Source organism: Hippopotamus amphibius, chromosome 12 (genome assembly GCF_030028045.1).
Source record: "Hippopotamus amphibius kiboko isolate mHipAmp2 chromosome 12, mHipAmp2.hap2, whole genome shotgun sequence".
Taxonomy (NCBI): Eukaryota; Metazoa; Chordata; class Mammalia; order Artiodactyla; family Hippopotamidae; genus Hippopotamus; species Hippopotamus amphibius.
The window spans coordinates 25460156-25478373 of record NC_080197.1 but is presented as its reverse complement, the minus strand read 5'-3'; the positions used below and the strand labels follow the sequence as shown (position 1 = coordinate 25478373).

The 18218-nt window shown below is 45.2% G+C and overlaps 1 protein-coding gene across 1 annotated transcript; it reads left to right on the top strand.

Annotated features, from left to right (window-relative positions):
* The first annotated feature begins 1521 nt into the window (after window positions 1-1521).
* LOC130833931 (dnaJ homolog subfamily C member 14-like) lies at window positions 1522-3630 on the top strand. Its single transcript, XM_057704054.1, is given in 3 exon segments — window positions 1522-2692; window positions 2695-2750; window positions 2752-3630. Coding segments are annotated over 3 exon segments (2106 nt in total).
* The last annotated feature ends 14588 nt before the right edge of the window (window positions 3631-18218 follow it).

Genomic DNA, 18218 nt, shown 5'->3' with positions numbered 1-18218 from the left:
CAGGTTAACTGATTTCTCCCATTTTATTCTTCTTTTTTCAAAATTGTTTTAGCTGTTCTAGTTCCTCTACCTTTCCATATAAATTTTAGAATAATCTTGTCTGTATCCACTAAAAAAATCTTCTGAGGACTTCCCTGGTGGTACAGTGGTTAAGAATCCACCTGCCAATGCAGGGAACACAGTTTCCATCCTTGGTCCGGGAAGATCCCTCATGCTGTGGAAGACTAAGCTCGTGCACCACAACTACTGAGCCTGCGCTCTAGAGCCCACGAGCCACAACTAGTGAGCCTTCATGCCACAACTACCGAAGCCTGTGTGCACTAGAGTCCCCATGCCACAACTGCTGAGCCCATGCACCTAGAGCCCGTGCTCCACAGCAAAAGAAGCCACCGCACTGAGAAGCCCGCACACCCCAACTAAGAGCAGCCCCTGTTCGCCACAATTAAAGAAAGCCTGGGCACAGCAGTGAAGACCCAATACAGCCAAAAAACAAAAACAAAAAACAAAAAAACTTGCAGGAATTTTGGTAGGAATTACATTAAACCATCTATCAATTTGAGGATATTGATTCTTCCAATCCAAGAACATGGTATGTTTCTCCATTTATTTAGATCTTCTTTTTTTCCCTCATCAGTGTCTTGTAGTTTTCAGCATAGAAGTCCTGTCCATATTCTGTTAGATTTATACCTACGTATTTCTTCTTCTTTTTCTCCTCTTCCTCCTTCTTCTGAATGATATTGCATTTTTAGTTTTGGTGTCCATGCATTAGTTGCTAATGTATAGAAATACAATTGATTTTTTAAAATAAATTTATTTGTTTATTGGCTGCATTGGGTCTTCGTTGCTGCACACGGGCTTTCTCTAATTGTGGAGAGTAGGGGGGCTACTCTTCATTGTGGTGCGTGGGCTCCTCACTGCAATGGCTTCTCCTGTTGCGGAGCATGGGCTTTAGTAGTTGTGGCTCATGGGCTCTAGAGTGCAGGCTCAGTAGTTGTGGCGCACGGGCTTAGCTGCTGCACAGCATGTGGTATCTTCCTGTGGTAGGGACCAAACCCTTGTCTCCTGCATTGGCAAGTGGATTCTTAACAACTGTGCCACCAGGGAAGTCCCTACAATTGATTTTTGTGAGGATCTTTTATATCCTGCTGATAACAAGATTACCCTTGCTGAACTTACATGTTTAGAAACTTTGTCTTGTTTTTTGTAGATTCTTGGAATTTTCTACATAACCAATCATGTCACCTACAAATAGGGACAATTTTATTTTTCCATTCTGATCTGTATGACTTTTATTTCCTTTTGCCTTATTGCACTGACTAGAACTTCCAACACTGTGATGAATAAGAATGATGGGAACAGGGCCGCTGCGGGACGGAAGGCGGAAGCAGAGCGTTAACGTAAGGCGGAGCCGGGGGAGCTGCTCGAGGGGAGCTGCTCGAGGGGGAGGAGTTACCGCCGCTCTTCGGCATCAGAACTTACTATGATGGCTGTGACCTAAAATCCTCAGGAAGCCCTGGGGTCATGGCCCAGAAGCACCCCGGAGAAGGAGGCTTGTGTGGAGCCCACCACAGTGGTGGTGCCTCCCTCAGGACTCCAGAACCCTCTGTGGACCCTGAAATACTTTCATTCTCAGGACTCAGGGACTCAGCTGGGCCTGCTGCTAATGGTACCCGCTGCCTCAGAGAGCACTCTAGTCCTAAGTACACACAGCCCCCAAATCCAGCCCGCTGGTCAGATCCAAGCCATGGCCCCCCAAGGGGTCCAGGACCCCCTAGGGATGGAGAGGACCCTGATCAGAGTGAAGCATCTTCAGAAGAGTCAGGATTGGACCAGGAACTCTCAAGAGAGAATGAGGCTGGGTACCAGGAGGATGGGAACCCTTCTTTTCTTTCCATTCCATCTGCTTGTAACTGCCAGGGAACCCCTGGAATCCCTGAAGGGCCTGAGGGAGGAGATAGGTCTTCTGGCAGCTTTTGCCACCATTGTACCTCTCCAGCTTTCGGGGAAGATGAAGAGTTGGAAGAGGAATATGATGAGGAGGAACCTCTTAAGTTTCCCAGTGAATTTTCACGTGTGCCCAGTGGAAAGAAACCTGCACCCCGGAGACAACAGCACCACGTTCCAGCCGAGGAGGATACTCGGGAGGGTGGACGCAGAGATCCCAGATCCCCTGGTCCACATCGGCTGGGTCGGGAACAGTGTCAGGCAGATAAGCACAGAGAACTGGGATTGTGGGGAGCAGAGGAATTGTGTCAGCTTGGACAGGCAGGCTTCTGGAGGCTGATGGAACTACTGGTATTAGTGGGGGAGTATGTGGAAACTTGCGGCCATCTCATCTATGCATGCAGGCAGCTGAAAGGTAGTGATCTGGACCTTTTCCGTGTCTGGGTGGGAGTCTGGGCAGGGCGGCTGGGGGGCTGGGCCCAGGTCATGGTCCAATTTCTGAGCCAGGGGTTTCGCTATGGGGCAGGGCTGTTCACCCGTTTTCTTAGGCTGCTGGGTGCTTTCCTTCTCCTGGCTCTGGCCCTTTTGTTGGGCTATCTACAGCTGGGCTGGTGGTTTCTGGTAGGACTGAGTGACGGGTTAGGCTGGAGGAGTAAAGCTACCTGCCTCTTCTCTTGGCTAGCTTCTCCCACCTGGCAGCAGTGCCTTATTCTGCTGAGAGTTAGCAGGCCGTGGCAGCAGCTGGTAAGATAGTTCAGTGGGGTTGGCTGGAGTTACCTTGGGTCAAGCAGAGGACCAATAGGCAGGATGAATGCTCCTGTAGCTAGTGGTCGCTGCTGCCAGCCTGAAGAGGAAGTGGCTCGACTCTTGACCATGGCTGGGGTTGCTGAGGATGAACTAAACCCTTTTCATGTGTTGGGGGTTGAAGCCACAGCATCAGATGTTGAGCTGAAGAAGGCCTGTAGGCAGCTGGCAGTGATGGTTCATCCTGACGAAAATCATCATCCCCGGGCTGAGGAGGCCTTCAAGGTTTTGCGAGCAGCTTGGGACATTATCAGCAACCCTGAAAGACAGAAGGAATATGAGATGAAGTGAATGGCCGAGAATGAGCTGAGCCAGTCAGTGAGTGAGTTTCTGTCCAAGCTGCAGGATGACCTCAAAGAAGCAATGAACACCATGACGTGCAGCCGATGCCAGGGAAAGCATAGGAGGTTTGAGATGGACCGGGAACCTAAGAGTGCCAGGTACTGTGCTGAGTGTTGTAATAGGTTGCCTCTTGCTGAGGAAGGAGACTTTTGGGCAGAGTCAAGCATGTTGGGCCTCAAGATCACCTACTTTGCGCTGATGGATGGAAAGGTGTATGAGATCACAGAGCGGGCTGGATGCCAGCGTGGGGGAATCTCCCCAGATACCCATAGAGTCCCCTATCACATCTCATTTGGTTCGCGGATGCCAGGCACCAGTGGGCAGCAGAGAGCTGCCCCAGATGCCCCTCCTGCTGACCTTCAGGATATCTTGAGCCGGATCTTTCAAGTACCCCCAGGCCAGATGTCCAACGGGAATTTCTTTGCAGCTCCTCAGCCAGGTTCTGGGGCCACTGCAGCCTCCAAGCCCAACAGCACAGTACCCAAGGGAGAGGCCAAACCGAAGCGGCGGAAGAAAGTGAGGAGGCCCTTCCAATGTTGACACCCCCTCTCTTTGCTCAAATCAATGTCAGGGAGTCAGAAGGGCTGTGTACAGCACCGGGTGGAGTTTGATTTGTTTATTTTTAAATATTTAAAGAAGGGAAAATTTTAAGCTCAACTTATTCACTCAGTACTTAAAGGAAACCCTGGAACCACTCTCCCTCCTCCACCAGCACCCAGGAACTGAATCTTGTCTTCTGACAATACTAAAGAAATAGGGGGTGGCTAGAACAAAGAACCTAGGGCCTGGACCTGGGCTGGACAATATCTCCCATAGTAGTGTGGAACTGGGTATTTCCCTGGGGTCTGTGTGCCTTTGTCTTGTCTGTTGCTTCTACAGCAGATGACAGTTTTCCCCCTTCTTTTTAAACGTGTCTGTCTTAATTTCTTGACCCATTTCAGGAGGGAGCACCCTCCTTTGCCCCATTATGCTAGTAAAAAGAGGGAACAAGAAAGCATGTAACCCTAATTATAGGAGAAACAGAGTTCAGAGAGTGGGTGCTCTCAGCTTGTGGGTAATCACCCAACTTCATGCTTGTTGCTGCAAGGATGGCCACAACTAATAATTTTTAAAAAACAGATTCATGCCCTCTGCCCTTGGGTTAGGGGGAAGGATAAAGGGGGTCCCAGCAGCCCCCTTACCATCCAAGGGTTTGTATTTTTTTAAGTTTGTTCATATTTATATGTACATATCTGTTTAAAGCCAGGGGATTATCTTTCTATAAATACATAACTGGCAAAAAAAAAAAGAATGATGAGAACAGACATTCTTGCCTTGTTCCCGATGTTAGGTGGAAAGTATTGTCTTTCACTGTTAAACACATTAGCCATAGGTATTTTGTAGATGCTCTTTATCAAGTTGAGAAAGTTCTTCTCTATTTCTATTTTCCTAGTGTGTGTTTTTTTTAATTTATTAATTTATTTATTTTATTTATTTATTGGCTGTGTTGGGTCTTCGTTGCTGCACACGGGCTTTCTCTAGTTGCTGCAAGCGGGGGCTACTCTTCATTGTGGTGCGCGGGCTCCTCATTGTAGTGGCTTCTCTTGTTGTGGAGCACGGGCTCTAGGCACGTGGGCTTCAATAGTTGCGGCACACGGGCTCAACAGTTGTGGCTCACGGGCTCTAGAGCACAGGCTCAATAGTTGTGGTGCACGGGCTAAGTTGCTCCATGGCATGTGGAATCTTCCCAGAGCAGGGCTCGAACTCGTGTCCCCTGCATTGGCAGGCGGATTCTTAACTGCTGTGCCACCTAAGAAGTCCTCCTAGTGTGTTTTTTTTAAATCATGAACAGATGTTGAATTTTGTTATGTGCTTTTTCTGATGTCAATTTATCTCATGACATTTTTCTTCTTTAGACTGTTAATATAGTGGATTACGTTGATTGGTTTTGAAATATGAAACAAACTTCCTATCCTTAGAATAAGTCCCACAATTATTTTATTATTACTGAATTCTTTTTTTAAAGAAATTTATTTATTTATTTGTTTGTTTATTTAATTTATTGGCTGCATTGGGTCTTCATTGCTGCATGCAGGCCCTCTAGTTGCCATGAGTGGGGGCTTCTCATTTCAGTGGCTTCTCTTGGCAGAGCACGGCCTCTAGGCACAGGCTTCAGTAGTTGTGGCTCACAACTAGAGCGAAGGCTCAGTAGTTGTGGCACATGGACTTAGTTGCTCCAGGCCATGTGGGATCTTCCCAGACCAGGGACTGAACCCATGTCCCCTGCACTGGCAGGTGGATTCTTAACCACTGCACCACCAGGGAAGTCCCTGTTACTGAATTCTATTTGCTAACACTTTGTTAAGGATTTGTGCATCTATATTCAGGAGGACTGTTGGGCTGTAGTTTTCTTTCTTTGTATGTGTTTGTCTGGTTTTGGTATCAGGATAATATAGCTTCATAAAATGAATTGGGAGGTGTTCCCTCCTCTTCTATTTTATGGAAGAGATTGTGTAGAACTTGTGTTAATTCTTCTTTAAAAATTTGGTGGAAGGAATTCCCTGTCAGTACAGTGGTTAGGACTCCACTCTTCCACTGCAGGGGGCACTGGTTCCATCCCTGGTCAGAGAATTAAGATTCCTGCACGTCACGTGGTGAGGTTAAAAAAAAAAAAGACAAAACACTTTGGTAGAATTCTCCAATGAAACTATCTGGGCCTGGAAATTCCTTTCTTGAGAGTTTTTAAATTATGAATTCAATTTTCTTAATAGTGTTAAAAAACAAAATTCAACTGAGCTAATTTTAAAGGTCTTATTGGCTTTACTAGATGATTCACGAATCAGGTAGCATCCCATCTGGCAGATAGAAAGGAGCTCCAAGGAGCTGTACAGAATGAAAGACTTTTATAGGCAGAAGAGAGCAGGACAAGGAAATTAAACTAGAAAAAAGGGGAATAGGTTGAGGCAAGGTCACTTTCCTTTAAGGGGTGGCAGGTCCTATGAGGCATATTACCTACTCGTGCTGACCTGGTGATCCCTGATTGACCTGTTTAAGATTCCATTTCTGGAAGAGGCCGAAATTGTAATTAAGTTTTGGTTTGATGATGTGGGACTTAGCATAAGTGACTCCATTTTGGGCCTGTTGTCTTCTTTTTAACAAAAGAAGTATAGGCCTATTCAGATTATCTATTTCACATTCAATGAGTTGTGGTAGTTTGTGGTTTTTGAAGAGTGGACCATCCTGCTGAAGTTGTCAGATTTATGTGTGTAGAGGTATTTGTAGTATTATGCTTATCATGCTTTTTTTCTCCCAATTTTACTGAGATACAATTGACACACAGCAGTGTGTAAGTTTAAGGTGTAGAGCATAATGATTTGACTTACAAACATCATGAAATGATTAAAACAATAAGTTTAGTGAGCATCCATCGTCTCACATAGATACGAAGTTAAAGAAATAGAAAAAATATTTTTCCTTGTGATGAGAATTCTTAGGATTTACTCTCCTAACAACTTTTGTATATAACATGCAGCTGTGTTAATTATATTTCTCATATTGTACATTATATCCCTGGTACTAATTTATCTTATAACTGGAAGGTTGTACCTTTTGACTACTTTCATCCTGTTCCCCCTCGCCCACCCCCACCTTATTATGCTCTTGATGTCTATATGGTCTGTAGAGATAACACTGTTTCATTGCCGATACTGATCATTTATATCTTTTCTCTCTGTTTTCTTTGTCAGTCTTCCTAGAGGTTTGTCCATTTGATCAATCTTTTCAAAGAACTGACTTTTGTTTTCACTGAATTTCTCTATTGTTTTTCTGTTTTCAACTCATTGGTTTCTGCTATCTCTACTGTTTCCTTCCTTCTGCTTGCTTTAGGTTTATTTTGCTCTTTTTCTATGTTTTTTGGGGTTTTTTTTTTTTTTTGAGCTAACTGGAAATTCGAAGTTTATTAGAAGAATTTATATAAGAAAAAGATAAAAGGTTGCTGATTGGCTTTTGCACCTTTGCAACATAGGTTTTGAATTAACTTCAGTAGCTGATGAAATGCACCGATTGTCAAGCCTTCATCTTTTTTCTTTTAATCTTCATTGGAGTAAAATAGCTTTACACTGTTGTGCTAGTTTCTGCTGTACAACAAAGCAAATTAGCTGTATTTATACGTATATCCCCATATCCCCTCTCTCCAGAGCCTCCCTCCCATCCCCCATCCCACCCCTCTAAGTCATCAGCAATCATTGAGTTGATCTCCCTGTGTTAGGCAGTTGCTTCTCACTAGCTATCTATTTTACATTTGATAGTATATAAATGTCAGTACTACTCTTTCACTTTGTTCCAGCTTGTCCTCCCCCAGCTCCTCACGTCCTCAAGTCTGTTCTCTACATCTGCATCTTTATTCTTCCTCTGCCACTGAGTTCATCAGTACCATTTTTTTAGATTCCATATATATGTGTTAGCATACGTTTTTCTATGTTCTTGAGTTGGGAGCTTAGATTACTGATTTGAGACTTTTCTTCTTTTCTAATGTATGCATTTAGTGCTATAAATTTCCCTCCCAGCAATGCTTCCACACAAATGTTAATATGTTACACTTTTATTTTCTTTCAATTCAAAGTATTTTTTTATTTCCCTTGAGACTTCCTCTTTGACCTAGGGACTACAGATATCCTCCATTTTCTGAAAGTTTGCCATATGCTGCTTAACTTTTATGAAAGACCTACTAATACCTATTTTCGCTAAAGAAATCCCGAGAAGTGTTTTCACTTTTACAAAAAAAGGAAAAGAGTGAAAATAGCATTCAGCCTTTGCTTTGCAGTGAACTATTACAGAGGCCGTGCGCACACCAAGCAGTGAAAATGGCACTGCCAAGCTCCTTCTCCAGGAACTGTACTCAGCATCTCAGCATCAACCGTAGCTTTGGCCAGTGTCTCTGAGCATCTGTGCTTTATCTTGATTTATTTATTTTATGCATCTACTAGTAAAATGTGTCCTAAGATAATTGCTTCTTTGCTTTACACCGTTTTGGCTTAAGAAAGATTTCATAGGAATACTCTACTTTCAGACAGCAAGGAAAACCTGTTTTTAAGAACTGTATTGTTTAGTTTTTAAGTGTTTGGGATTTTCCTGTTATCTTTCTGTACTTAATTTCTAAGTTTGATTCCATTGTGATCAGAGGACACACTCTGTATGATTTCAATTCTTTTAAATTTGTTAAGGCTTGTTTTATGACCCAGGGTGTGGTCAATCACAGTATATGTTCTTTCGGCACCTGAAACAAATGTATATTCTTATGTTGTTGGGTGGATTATTCTATATGTGTCAGTTAACTACTTTGGTTGATGATGTTGTTTAGGTCTTCTATATCCTTGCTGATTTTCTGTTTAGTTGTTCTGTCAATTGTTGAGAGGTGTGTTGAAGTCTCCAATTATAACTATAGATGTGTCTGTTTCTCTTTTCAGTTCTATCAGTTTTGCTTCACATATTTTGCAGCTCTATTGCTTCCTGCATATACATTTAGGATTGCTTTGTCTTCTTGGTGGATTGACCCTTTTATTATTATATAATGAAAAAGAAACAAGCAAAAACAAACAAACAAAATCAGGGAGGGGAAGAGATTCCTTATTACTGCCAGATGGGGGTAGGATCCATGTGGTTTGGCCAGGGGAGGGGTTGATTTATTTTCTTTTTAAGTTTACTATCAGATTGATAAAAATAAAAATGTGTGATAATTGTTAGTTATTTGTTGGTAAGGCTGTGGGGAAGCTGACCCCTTCATACACTGCTTTTCATGTTGTACGTTGGTCCAACTTTCATGGGCAACACTCTGGTAATAACTAACAAGATTGCAGACTCACATAGCCTTTGACCAAGCAGCTCCACGTCTAGAAATTTTTCCCAAAATGTAAGCACAGGTTAAGAGCAAAAGATTGGAAATACTCTAAATGTCCTTCAGTAGGATACTTGTTAAATAAACGATGGTGTTTTTTTTAAATGAGATGTTTATCTATAGATATGGAACGATCGATTGTCAAGATAAAATGTTAAGTGAAGAAAAAAGAAGGCAACTTGCAGAACAGTGTGTCTAGTGTGTTATTGTGTAAATGGAAAAAAACCACACAGACAGGTTTTTTGCCTATATATGAAATATATAGAGATAGATACATACATACATACAATATATAAGGCTGGAAACACAAACAACTGCTACCAGTGTATGGGGGGAGGGGGGCGGGTTGAAGGGACCTCTCCCCGCCCACTCTGCTGAAGGCCACAGCGGACAAATAATTGTCAGACCCCCTTCTCGCAGGCCAGGTACCCAGTAGCAGGCTCTGGGGAGGCCGCAGGACAGCAGAAACAATAGCCAGAGACAGGCCAGGCCCTGTGGCCTCACCACCTGCCCGCCCTTTGAACCTGCCCTTTTGGTGTTTGCTTTTGCAGACACTTAGGTCCCCAGCTTGGAGGGTGGAGAGGGGCGGAGAGGGAAGGAGCCTGCCTATTGGTCAAGGGGCCCTCTAGACTGCCTTGCTCAGACTCTGGATTATTTGGGAGGCTGTGAGATTAATTGGGAGCTTATGAGATGGGAGAGTGGATTCCAGATGCTGAGGACGCCCACTGATGGGGTGAGATAGAATAATGCAGTTCTCAGGAGACCTCCCCCGCTGCTCCACCCCTGTCAGGGTGTCTCCCCTGCTCCCCAGCTCCTTCCACGACCCTAACTCCAGGCCCCCTCAGGTTTGTGAATGTCCCTTGGGTCTGCCTTGATGTAATTGCTGGGCAGCAGAGAACAAAAATGGGGGGACTTCTTAGAGAGCTTGGAACAGTCCCTTCCCCACCCCGCCCCTCAACTCTTCTTATCTCAGACTGTTCTGGGTGGTGATAGGGCCAATGAAAGTCCTGGAAGCTGGCTGCGCCCACCCACCGACATAATTCTCCCCTTGGAAGAGCCCTCCAGATTCAAAGACTACAAGAGAATGTACCTCAGTAGCAGAGTGTCCCGAGTCTCAGTCTTTACACCTGTAAAATGGGGGTGGGGCAGGAAGGAGATACGACTGTATGTCATTATGTCAAAATTGTCTGACTGTGTGTCTGACTGTCCCACACTTGCAGGAGGGTCAGGAACGTGTCTGGTTTTGCCCACTGCCATATTTCCAATGCCTCGTTCAGTGCCTGACACACAGAAGGCACCCTATATTTGTGGAATGAGTTATTGCTCCCAGCTATCTGCCTAGGAGCCCACCTTGTGGTGTATCTTCAGCCCACAGACCTGGCTGTCCTTGGGGTGGGGGTCAGGAGCTCCTTGAATCCAGGTCTCTCATGTCCCCGACAGAGGCTGGAGCCTTCCCCATGGGGGCTGAATGTCCTCTTGGGTCAATTCCCGCTCCAGCCCAGGCTTCCACAATCCTTTGATTCTAACATTCGCTGGGAGCCTCGTCCAGGGACCCTAGGAATCCAGCTGTCTGGGATGCTGCCACTCCTTTTCATTTCTCCGATGATCCTTTCCCTCGCGGAGAGATAGACATTGCCTAAGGAGTTCCACGGAGGAATACAGACTGAACACAGGATGCTCTGAGAGCTTGAATCAGGGCTGCCTGGCTCAGTGTGGCCGAGGGTCAGGGAGGATGTCCTGAAGCGAGATCTGAGGCAGGGAGAGGTCAGCAGACAAAGAAGGAAGAGGCAGCTCCCCAGCCCTCTGCCCCTCTGCTGGGCTTCTTTGGTCTGTGATACCTTTCTGGCCGGAGCCAACCTTTACCCCATAGTACCAGGAGAGGGCACCCTGCAGCTAGCTTTGGCTTCATCCTGCAGCGGTCCAGTGATCCCACACAAGCCTCCCAGCTGCCCTGGGAGACAGGCAAAGTGCACTTTATGCTGCCTCTCACAGAAGAAACTAGGATTCAGAGAAGTTTGATGGACATAGCTAGTGAGTAACCTTTTGACTTGTTTCAAGTGCCTTTAGCTGGTGGAAGCATCTGCTCTGGGTGTTGAAAGTGACACCCTGTATAATGATACCAGTCAACATTTGAGTATTTCCTATGCTCCACCCTATACTTAGGTGTTGCAGTGACACCCATCTTACAGATGAAAAAGCTGAAGCTTATAGTGGTTAATCTTCCCAAGGTTAGGAAGCACCAGTGATGTCTGATCAAGAACCTCTGCTAATAAGCACAGTGCTGCTCTGCTTTCCCACCTGCTCTCCCCTACACCCCACCACCCCACGTCCCTTTGAGAGTGCTAGGACACAAGAAGGAACAAGAGAAGACCCTGCTCCCCGTGTAGTGTCATCTTAGTGAACGTGTGTGTTTATGCATGAATGCAGTACAAACCCTCACACACGTGTCCATTCATACCTGTATACGTTCCTCACCATCACACACAAATACACACCCACACGTGTTCACTCACACACATTCACACTCTCACATACTCACTCACACATATTCAGACACTTGCCCACACTCTATTAGGTGTTAGATAGGATGTGCTTTAACTGCCAGGGCTCTGGGGTCTGAGGAAGGTTGAGTCAATGATCTGTGAAGCCCCTCCCTTCCTCTTCCCTTGCATTCATTCCACAGACATTGCTGGCACCCACACAGGGGCAGATACTGGGGAGCACAGATGACTCAGACCTGGCCCCCACCTTCAAGGAACTTCCTTCTTGTTGGGGAGAAAGACTCACCAGCCAGTTCCATACAGATCATTGATGCCAGGGCAGGTCTGCACAGAGCATCCAGAGTGGACAGAGAGGATAATGCATCAGCCTTGGGCTGCGGGGGTTTCTCAGAAGAAGAGGCACCCACATGGGTCTTCAGAAAAAGCCAGGCAGAGAAAGCAGAAAGAAACCTGCCCAGGTGTGGGAATATTTGCATCATTGTGGCAGAGTGCAAAGAGAGGGGGAAAAATAGCAGCTAACATCATAAACTCTTTCAAACCCTCATTGTAGATAATCCTGTTTAACCCCCTCAACAAGCCTATGAGATAGAAATCATTATTAACTGATATATATATATATATATATATATATATTTTTTTTTTTTTGGCCACATGGCATGGATTACAGGAATTCCAGTTCCCTGACCAGGGACTGAACCTGTGCCCTCGGCAGTGAAAGTGCAGAGTCCTAACCACTGGACCACCAGGAAATTCCCTTAACTGTATTTTATAGATGAGGAAACTGAGGGTGGGAAAACCCAGCTGGTAAGCTGCAGAGTAAGGGTCTGAAGCAGCTCTGCCTTGCTCAGGGTGTAGGCTCTTAGTCCCATAGCTCTGCTGCTTTGGCTGTGACCACTTCTGCTTCCCACACATATACACACTCCCTCTCTGTCCCTCTGGAGCTGCAGGGGACACTCACACGTGCACTAACATAGTGTCACCCTCCCTACTCTGTCCAAAACTTGTCTCTGTACCCTGGTGATTCCTTTACCCAATGTGCAGTGCTGTTCTGCCCAAGAAGAGCTTCCAGTGTGCCATTAGGGATCACACAGTTTTGTTTTGTTTTTGGCCCCCAGGGTTGTAAAATGTGTTATATGTGCCCCTAAATTCTTCACAGATGGCTGAAAGCTCAGAAGGCTGTGAACGCCTCCAGAGCAGCCACCAAACCTTGGGCATCTCTGCATCCCAGCATCCAGCTCCAGGCCTGGCCCAGGGCAGATGCCTGGTTAAGGTTTGTGGACTGGAATGCGATGATACATAAATTTGAGCAGAGATTGGCACGTGGTAGTCTTTGGGATGTTTGCCTCCTAAACTGATATTTTCTAATGTTTTGAATTAGTTGCCAATTTTTTTTTAATTGAGGGAATTCACATGGCAATCCATATTTCCACCTTCTCTTTTAAAAATTATCAGATCTGGGGACTTCCCTGGTGGCGCAGTGGTTAAGAATCCTCCTGCCAAGGGAGGGAATACGGGGATATGTGTATAAAAACAGATGATTGAACTTGGTGTACCCCCCCAAAAATAATAAATAAAAAAAAAAGAATCCTCCTGCCAGTGCAGGGGACAGGGGTTCAAGCCCTGCTCTGGGAAGATTCCACATGCAGGGGAGCAACCAAGCCGTGCGCCACAACTACTGAGCCTGGGCTCTAGAGCCCTCGAGCCACAACTGCTGAGCCTGATTGCCACAACTACTGAAGCCCGCAAGCCTAGAGCCCATGCTCTGCAACAAGAGAAGCCACTGCAATGAGAAGCCCACGCACCGCAACGAAGAGTAGCCACGGCTTGCCGCAACTAGAGACAGCCTACGTGCAGCAGCAAAGACCCAACACAGCCCCCCAAATTAATTAATTAATTTAAAAAAAAATAAAACAATAAAAATTATCAGATCTGGCAACTGAGACAACGTTGTCAAATAGCAATGGCTGGGTGAGCTCTATGTTAGCTGTCCTCTTTAGATGGTGTATGAGCTCTCCAGGCCAACACATCTCCCCGCCCCTGCCCACTTCAGTTGTTCTGCCGGTCTGATGCCTGACTGAAAGTTCTGTCAATGGTCCAGGATCATCCTAATGAACACTGGTTGTCATCCTCATTTACTGAGCACCCGTTGAGTTCTTTGCCCACGTGGTAGATGTCCCCACATTGCACGACTTCCTGAATTCACGTGTTGGCTATGATTTACCTATCTTCTGGTTGCCGACCTCGATCCTAAAATGCAAGCATTAGTAATAACCCCTTAAACTCAGGCTTCTGGGATGGACCCTCACAGCCTCCCTGTGAGGCTGGCAGAGCTGAGATCCTTATGCATATTACAGAAGAGGAAACTCAGAGATAAGCTATTGCCTGAATCATTACATACAGAGTCAGCAGTGGATGAGCGCGAGCCTGGAACTGAAGAGCTCACTCCCAGATAAGGAGACTGATGAACCAGTGGTCTTGTGGTGTGAGGATCAGATGATAAGCAATGCGCTCTGAGATCCTTGATCTCGGGGGTAGAAGAGGAGGGCCCAGAAGGAAGACAAAGAGTATGGCATCACCTCCCCATGGTAGTCTGAGGCTAATTGTGGGTAATTCTCTGCCCCGGCAGATGGTTATTTATTGCTGTGTAACAAACCACCCATGTTTAGTGGCATAAAACAACAACAATCATTTTTATTATTATCTTTTGGATTAGGGAGTTGATTGGGCTCAGCTGGGCAGTTCTTTTTCACGGTCTCTTGTGTGGTTACCATCAGACAGTGGCTGGGCTGGTGTCACTTGAAGGCCTCCTCACTCACATGACTGCCAGTTGATGTGGACTGTCCGCTGGGATTTCGGTGAGGCTGTTAGCAGGAAACCTGCTCAGGGTCTCTCCATGTGGCTTGGGTTTCCTCATGGCATGGTGGCTGGGTTAAAAGGTTGAGTGTACCAAGAGAGAGCCAGGCAGAAGTTGTATCAACTTTTTTTTAAAAACTATTCTTTTTTTGAAACTGTACTTTATTTTTTTTAATTACAGCACTTTTATTACTTTTTTATTTTGAGTTGTTTTTATTTTTTATTAATTTTTAGTGGAGTATAGTTGATTTACAATGTTGTATTAGTTTCAGATGTACAGCAAAGTGAATCAGTTATACATATACATATATCTACTCTTTTTTAGACTCTTTTCCCATATAGCTCATGACAGAGTATTGAGTAGAGTTCCCTGTGCTATACAGTAGGTCCTTATTAGTTATCTATTTTATATATAGTAGTGTATATATGTCAATCCCAATCTCCTAATTTATCTCTTCCTCCCCCCAAAACTATTCTTAAAATTTTTTTATCTAGATTTACTGAGATATAATTGACATATAACATTGTCTAAGTTTAGGGTGTACAATGTGATGATTTGATACAGGATATATTGGGGAAAGATCACCACAATAAGGTTTGTTAATATATCATTCACCTCACATAATTACCGATAATTTGGGGAGTTGTGGTGATGGTGGTGGTGAGAACATTTAAGATCTATTCTCTTAGCAACTTTCAAGTACACAATACAGTATTGTTAACTCTAGTCACCCTGCTGTACATTTGATCCCCAGAACTTATTCATCTTATAACCAGAAGTTTATACTCTTTGACCAACATCTCCCCATTTCCCCCACCCCCAGCCTTCCAGAATGGTGACCACCATTTTATCCTGTTTCTATGACTTTGACATTTTTAGATTTCACATGTAAGTGAAACCATACAGTATTTGTCTTTCTCTTTCCAACTTATTTCACTTAGCATAATATCCTCAAGATTCAGCCACGTTGTCCCAAATAGCAGTATTTCTTTCTCTTTTATGGCTGAATAATTTTATATATATACAATAATACATTTATGAGGGTGAGTCAAAAATTACCCGCACTCCAGTTATATTAAAACTTCTGTTGGCCGCACTGTCTTATCAGTGCTTTCCATTCAAGGCTACTGTCTCCCCAGTCACTGCTATGAGGGTGTGTACATGTTACATCAGTTCATTTGTAACTGTGTTGCAAGCAAAAATGGATGCCCCACTTGTGATTTGCACGAAAGGAGAGCAGCGTGCAGTGATTTGTTTTTTGTGGTCTGAGGGTGTACCTGGTGCCATTATTTATCAAAGACTTTGTGCGCGGTATGGAGAAAGTGTTTTGTCACGAAGAAGTGTGTATGAATGGATAGAGAAGTTCCAGGAAGGTTACACAAGTGTTAGCCATCAAGAAGGAGCTGGACGCCTGTCCACGTCCACGGCTGATGACAGCATTGAGCGTGCATGTGAAATGATTCTGTAGAGTAGACGAGTGACAGTGGATTATGTGGCAAATCATTTGCAAATCAGCTATGGCTCAAAAGTTCAATAATCAACAGTGCCCGTTACAGTGAGATGCTTATTGAAGAGCTGAAGCCTAAACTTCGGATTAAACACAGAGGACTGCTATCCAAGGGCGTTGTGATCTTGCATGACAATGCACAGCCGCAGGCTTCTGCCCACGCTGTCTTCGTTTTGAGGTGTAAAATATCCTCCCCATCGTCCTGATCTTGCTCCATCGAATTTTCACCTGTTTGGTCCCCTGAAAGCAGCCCTACGAGGACAGAGATTCACTTCTGATGAAGAAGTGAAGACAGTGGTGCATTCGCGGCTCGCAGCTCAGCCTAAAACATTTTTTAATGAGGGAATACAAAAGCTCGTTGACAGATGAACAAAGTTTATTGAAAAGCAAGGAGATTATGTCAAAAATGAGGTATTTGTCTTTTCTAAAAGTTAGTTAAAATAAATTCTACAGCCAGAGTGTGGATAATTTTTGACTCACCCACGTGTGTGTGTGTGTGTGTGTGTGTCTGTATTACATTTTCTTTATCCGTTCATTCATCGATGGACACTTAGGTTGTTTCTTTGTCTTGGATATTGTATGTATCACCTCTTATGATCTAGCCTTGGAATTCATATGGCATTATTTCCACCACACTGCTGGTTGAGATAGTCACAAAGACCTACCCAAGATCAAGGGAAGGGGCCACCGACTCTGCCTCTTGATTGGGGAATGGCAAGGTTCTAGAAGGGCATGAGGGATGGGAAATATCGTCGGATGCCTGGAGTCAGATGCCTGGATTAGAATCCTAACTCTACTATTTATGGTTCCGAGTCTCAGTTTTCTGATACATAATATGGGGCTAATAATAGCACCTACTTCATGTGATTGTTGTGAGGACTGAAAGAGATAAGGACCCCAAAGTGCAGGGTAGCTGGCACATGGCCAGTGCTCAGTGGGCATCACTGTTGCTGGGACAGCTCATCTCACTAAATTCTGACCAGTGTGGTTTACCACCCCCAGGCCATTGCCTGCTTGTTTGCGTGTGAAGAAGTCTGGAAGTGTGTTCAAAGATTTGTGTGCAAGTGGGTCCATGTGCACATGCCCACAGGAGCTGCATGAATGTGTGTGTGTATCAGTGTGAGCGGGTTTCCAGGTAGAACCTGGGTGGAGGTCTGCCTGTGTACATGAGGCACATGCAGCACCATGGCTGTGCTGTGCAGGAGTGTGTGGGACAGGGCAGTGAGAACGACTGAGGCCACGTGTGTGTGTGTGTCCGCAAGTGTGTGTACTTAGTACCGGGGGTGGCTAGATTGAGCAATGAGGGTGTGCAAGAGTGAGAGACACAGCCAAGCGTATGTGTTAGATGGTGTGGATGTGTGTGCACGAGAGTGTGTTTTCCAGAAGGTGCCTGTCTGTGCTTGATGCTTGCAAAAAATGAGAAAATGTAGGAACAAAGAAGGCTTTCAGAGCTTTCCAGGGATGTTCGAATCAAATGAACCCGTGGGGACTATACCAGCTGGAAAGATGAGGCAAGCCAGGTGGAGGGCTGGCTTCTCTGAGGTTCCTAATCAGGCTGTGGCTGGGATGCAGGGGTCCTGTTAAGGCTGCTTCCCACACACTGTTGCGCCTTCAGCTCGGATGACAGCTGCGTATCTGGGCCCGTCTCCTCTTCAGCCCCATTACTGTTAGTAGATAATTTGTTCATTCAGTCAACAGATATTCACTGACTACCTACTGTGGGCCAGGCACTGTGCTAGGGGCTGGGGATGTAGCAGTGAACAAACCCCCGTCCTAGAGGGGCTATGTCCTACTGGGGGGACGTTACACACATAAACACACATATCGTGCACAAGTATAACATCAAGTGGCAGTGACGGCCATGAAGAAAAATAAAAGGAATGGGGTGACTCAGGAGGTGGGAAGTACTCTAGAGGATGTCATAGCCTCTCTGAGGGGCAGAGAGCTGCGAGTCTGGGGGAAGGTGTCTTAGGCGAAAGGAACGGCAGGCACAAAGACCTTTAGGTGAGCACATGCTGGTACGCTCCGGGAATGACAAGGTGGCCCTTGAGGCTGCAGTGCAGTGAACTGCGGGCAGGAAGGAAGAAACTGGGTCATAAAGCTGCCAGGAGATGGAAGACCAGGAACTTTTGCAAGAGAGGACAACTCTCCTTCTTCTTCTTGCCCTTCTCCACTACCCTTATGTGGTAGCTTCTTGGGGCTGCTGTAACACATTACCATGAACTTGGGGTGTAAAACAACAGAAATTTATTCTCTCACAGTTATGAAATCCAAATCACAGAAGTCCAAAATCAAGGTGTCAGCAGGGCCACATTGCCTCTGAAGTCTTGGGAAGAATTCTTTCTTACCACTTCCAGCTTCTGGTGGCTCTAGGAATTCACTGGTTTGTGGCTG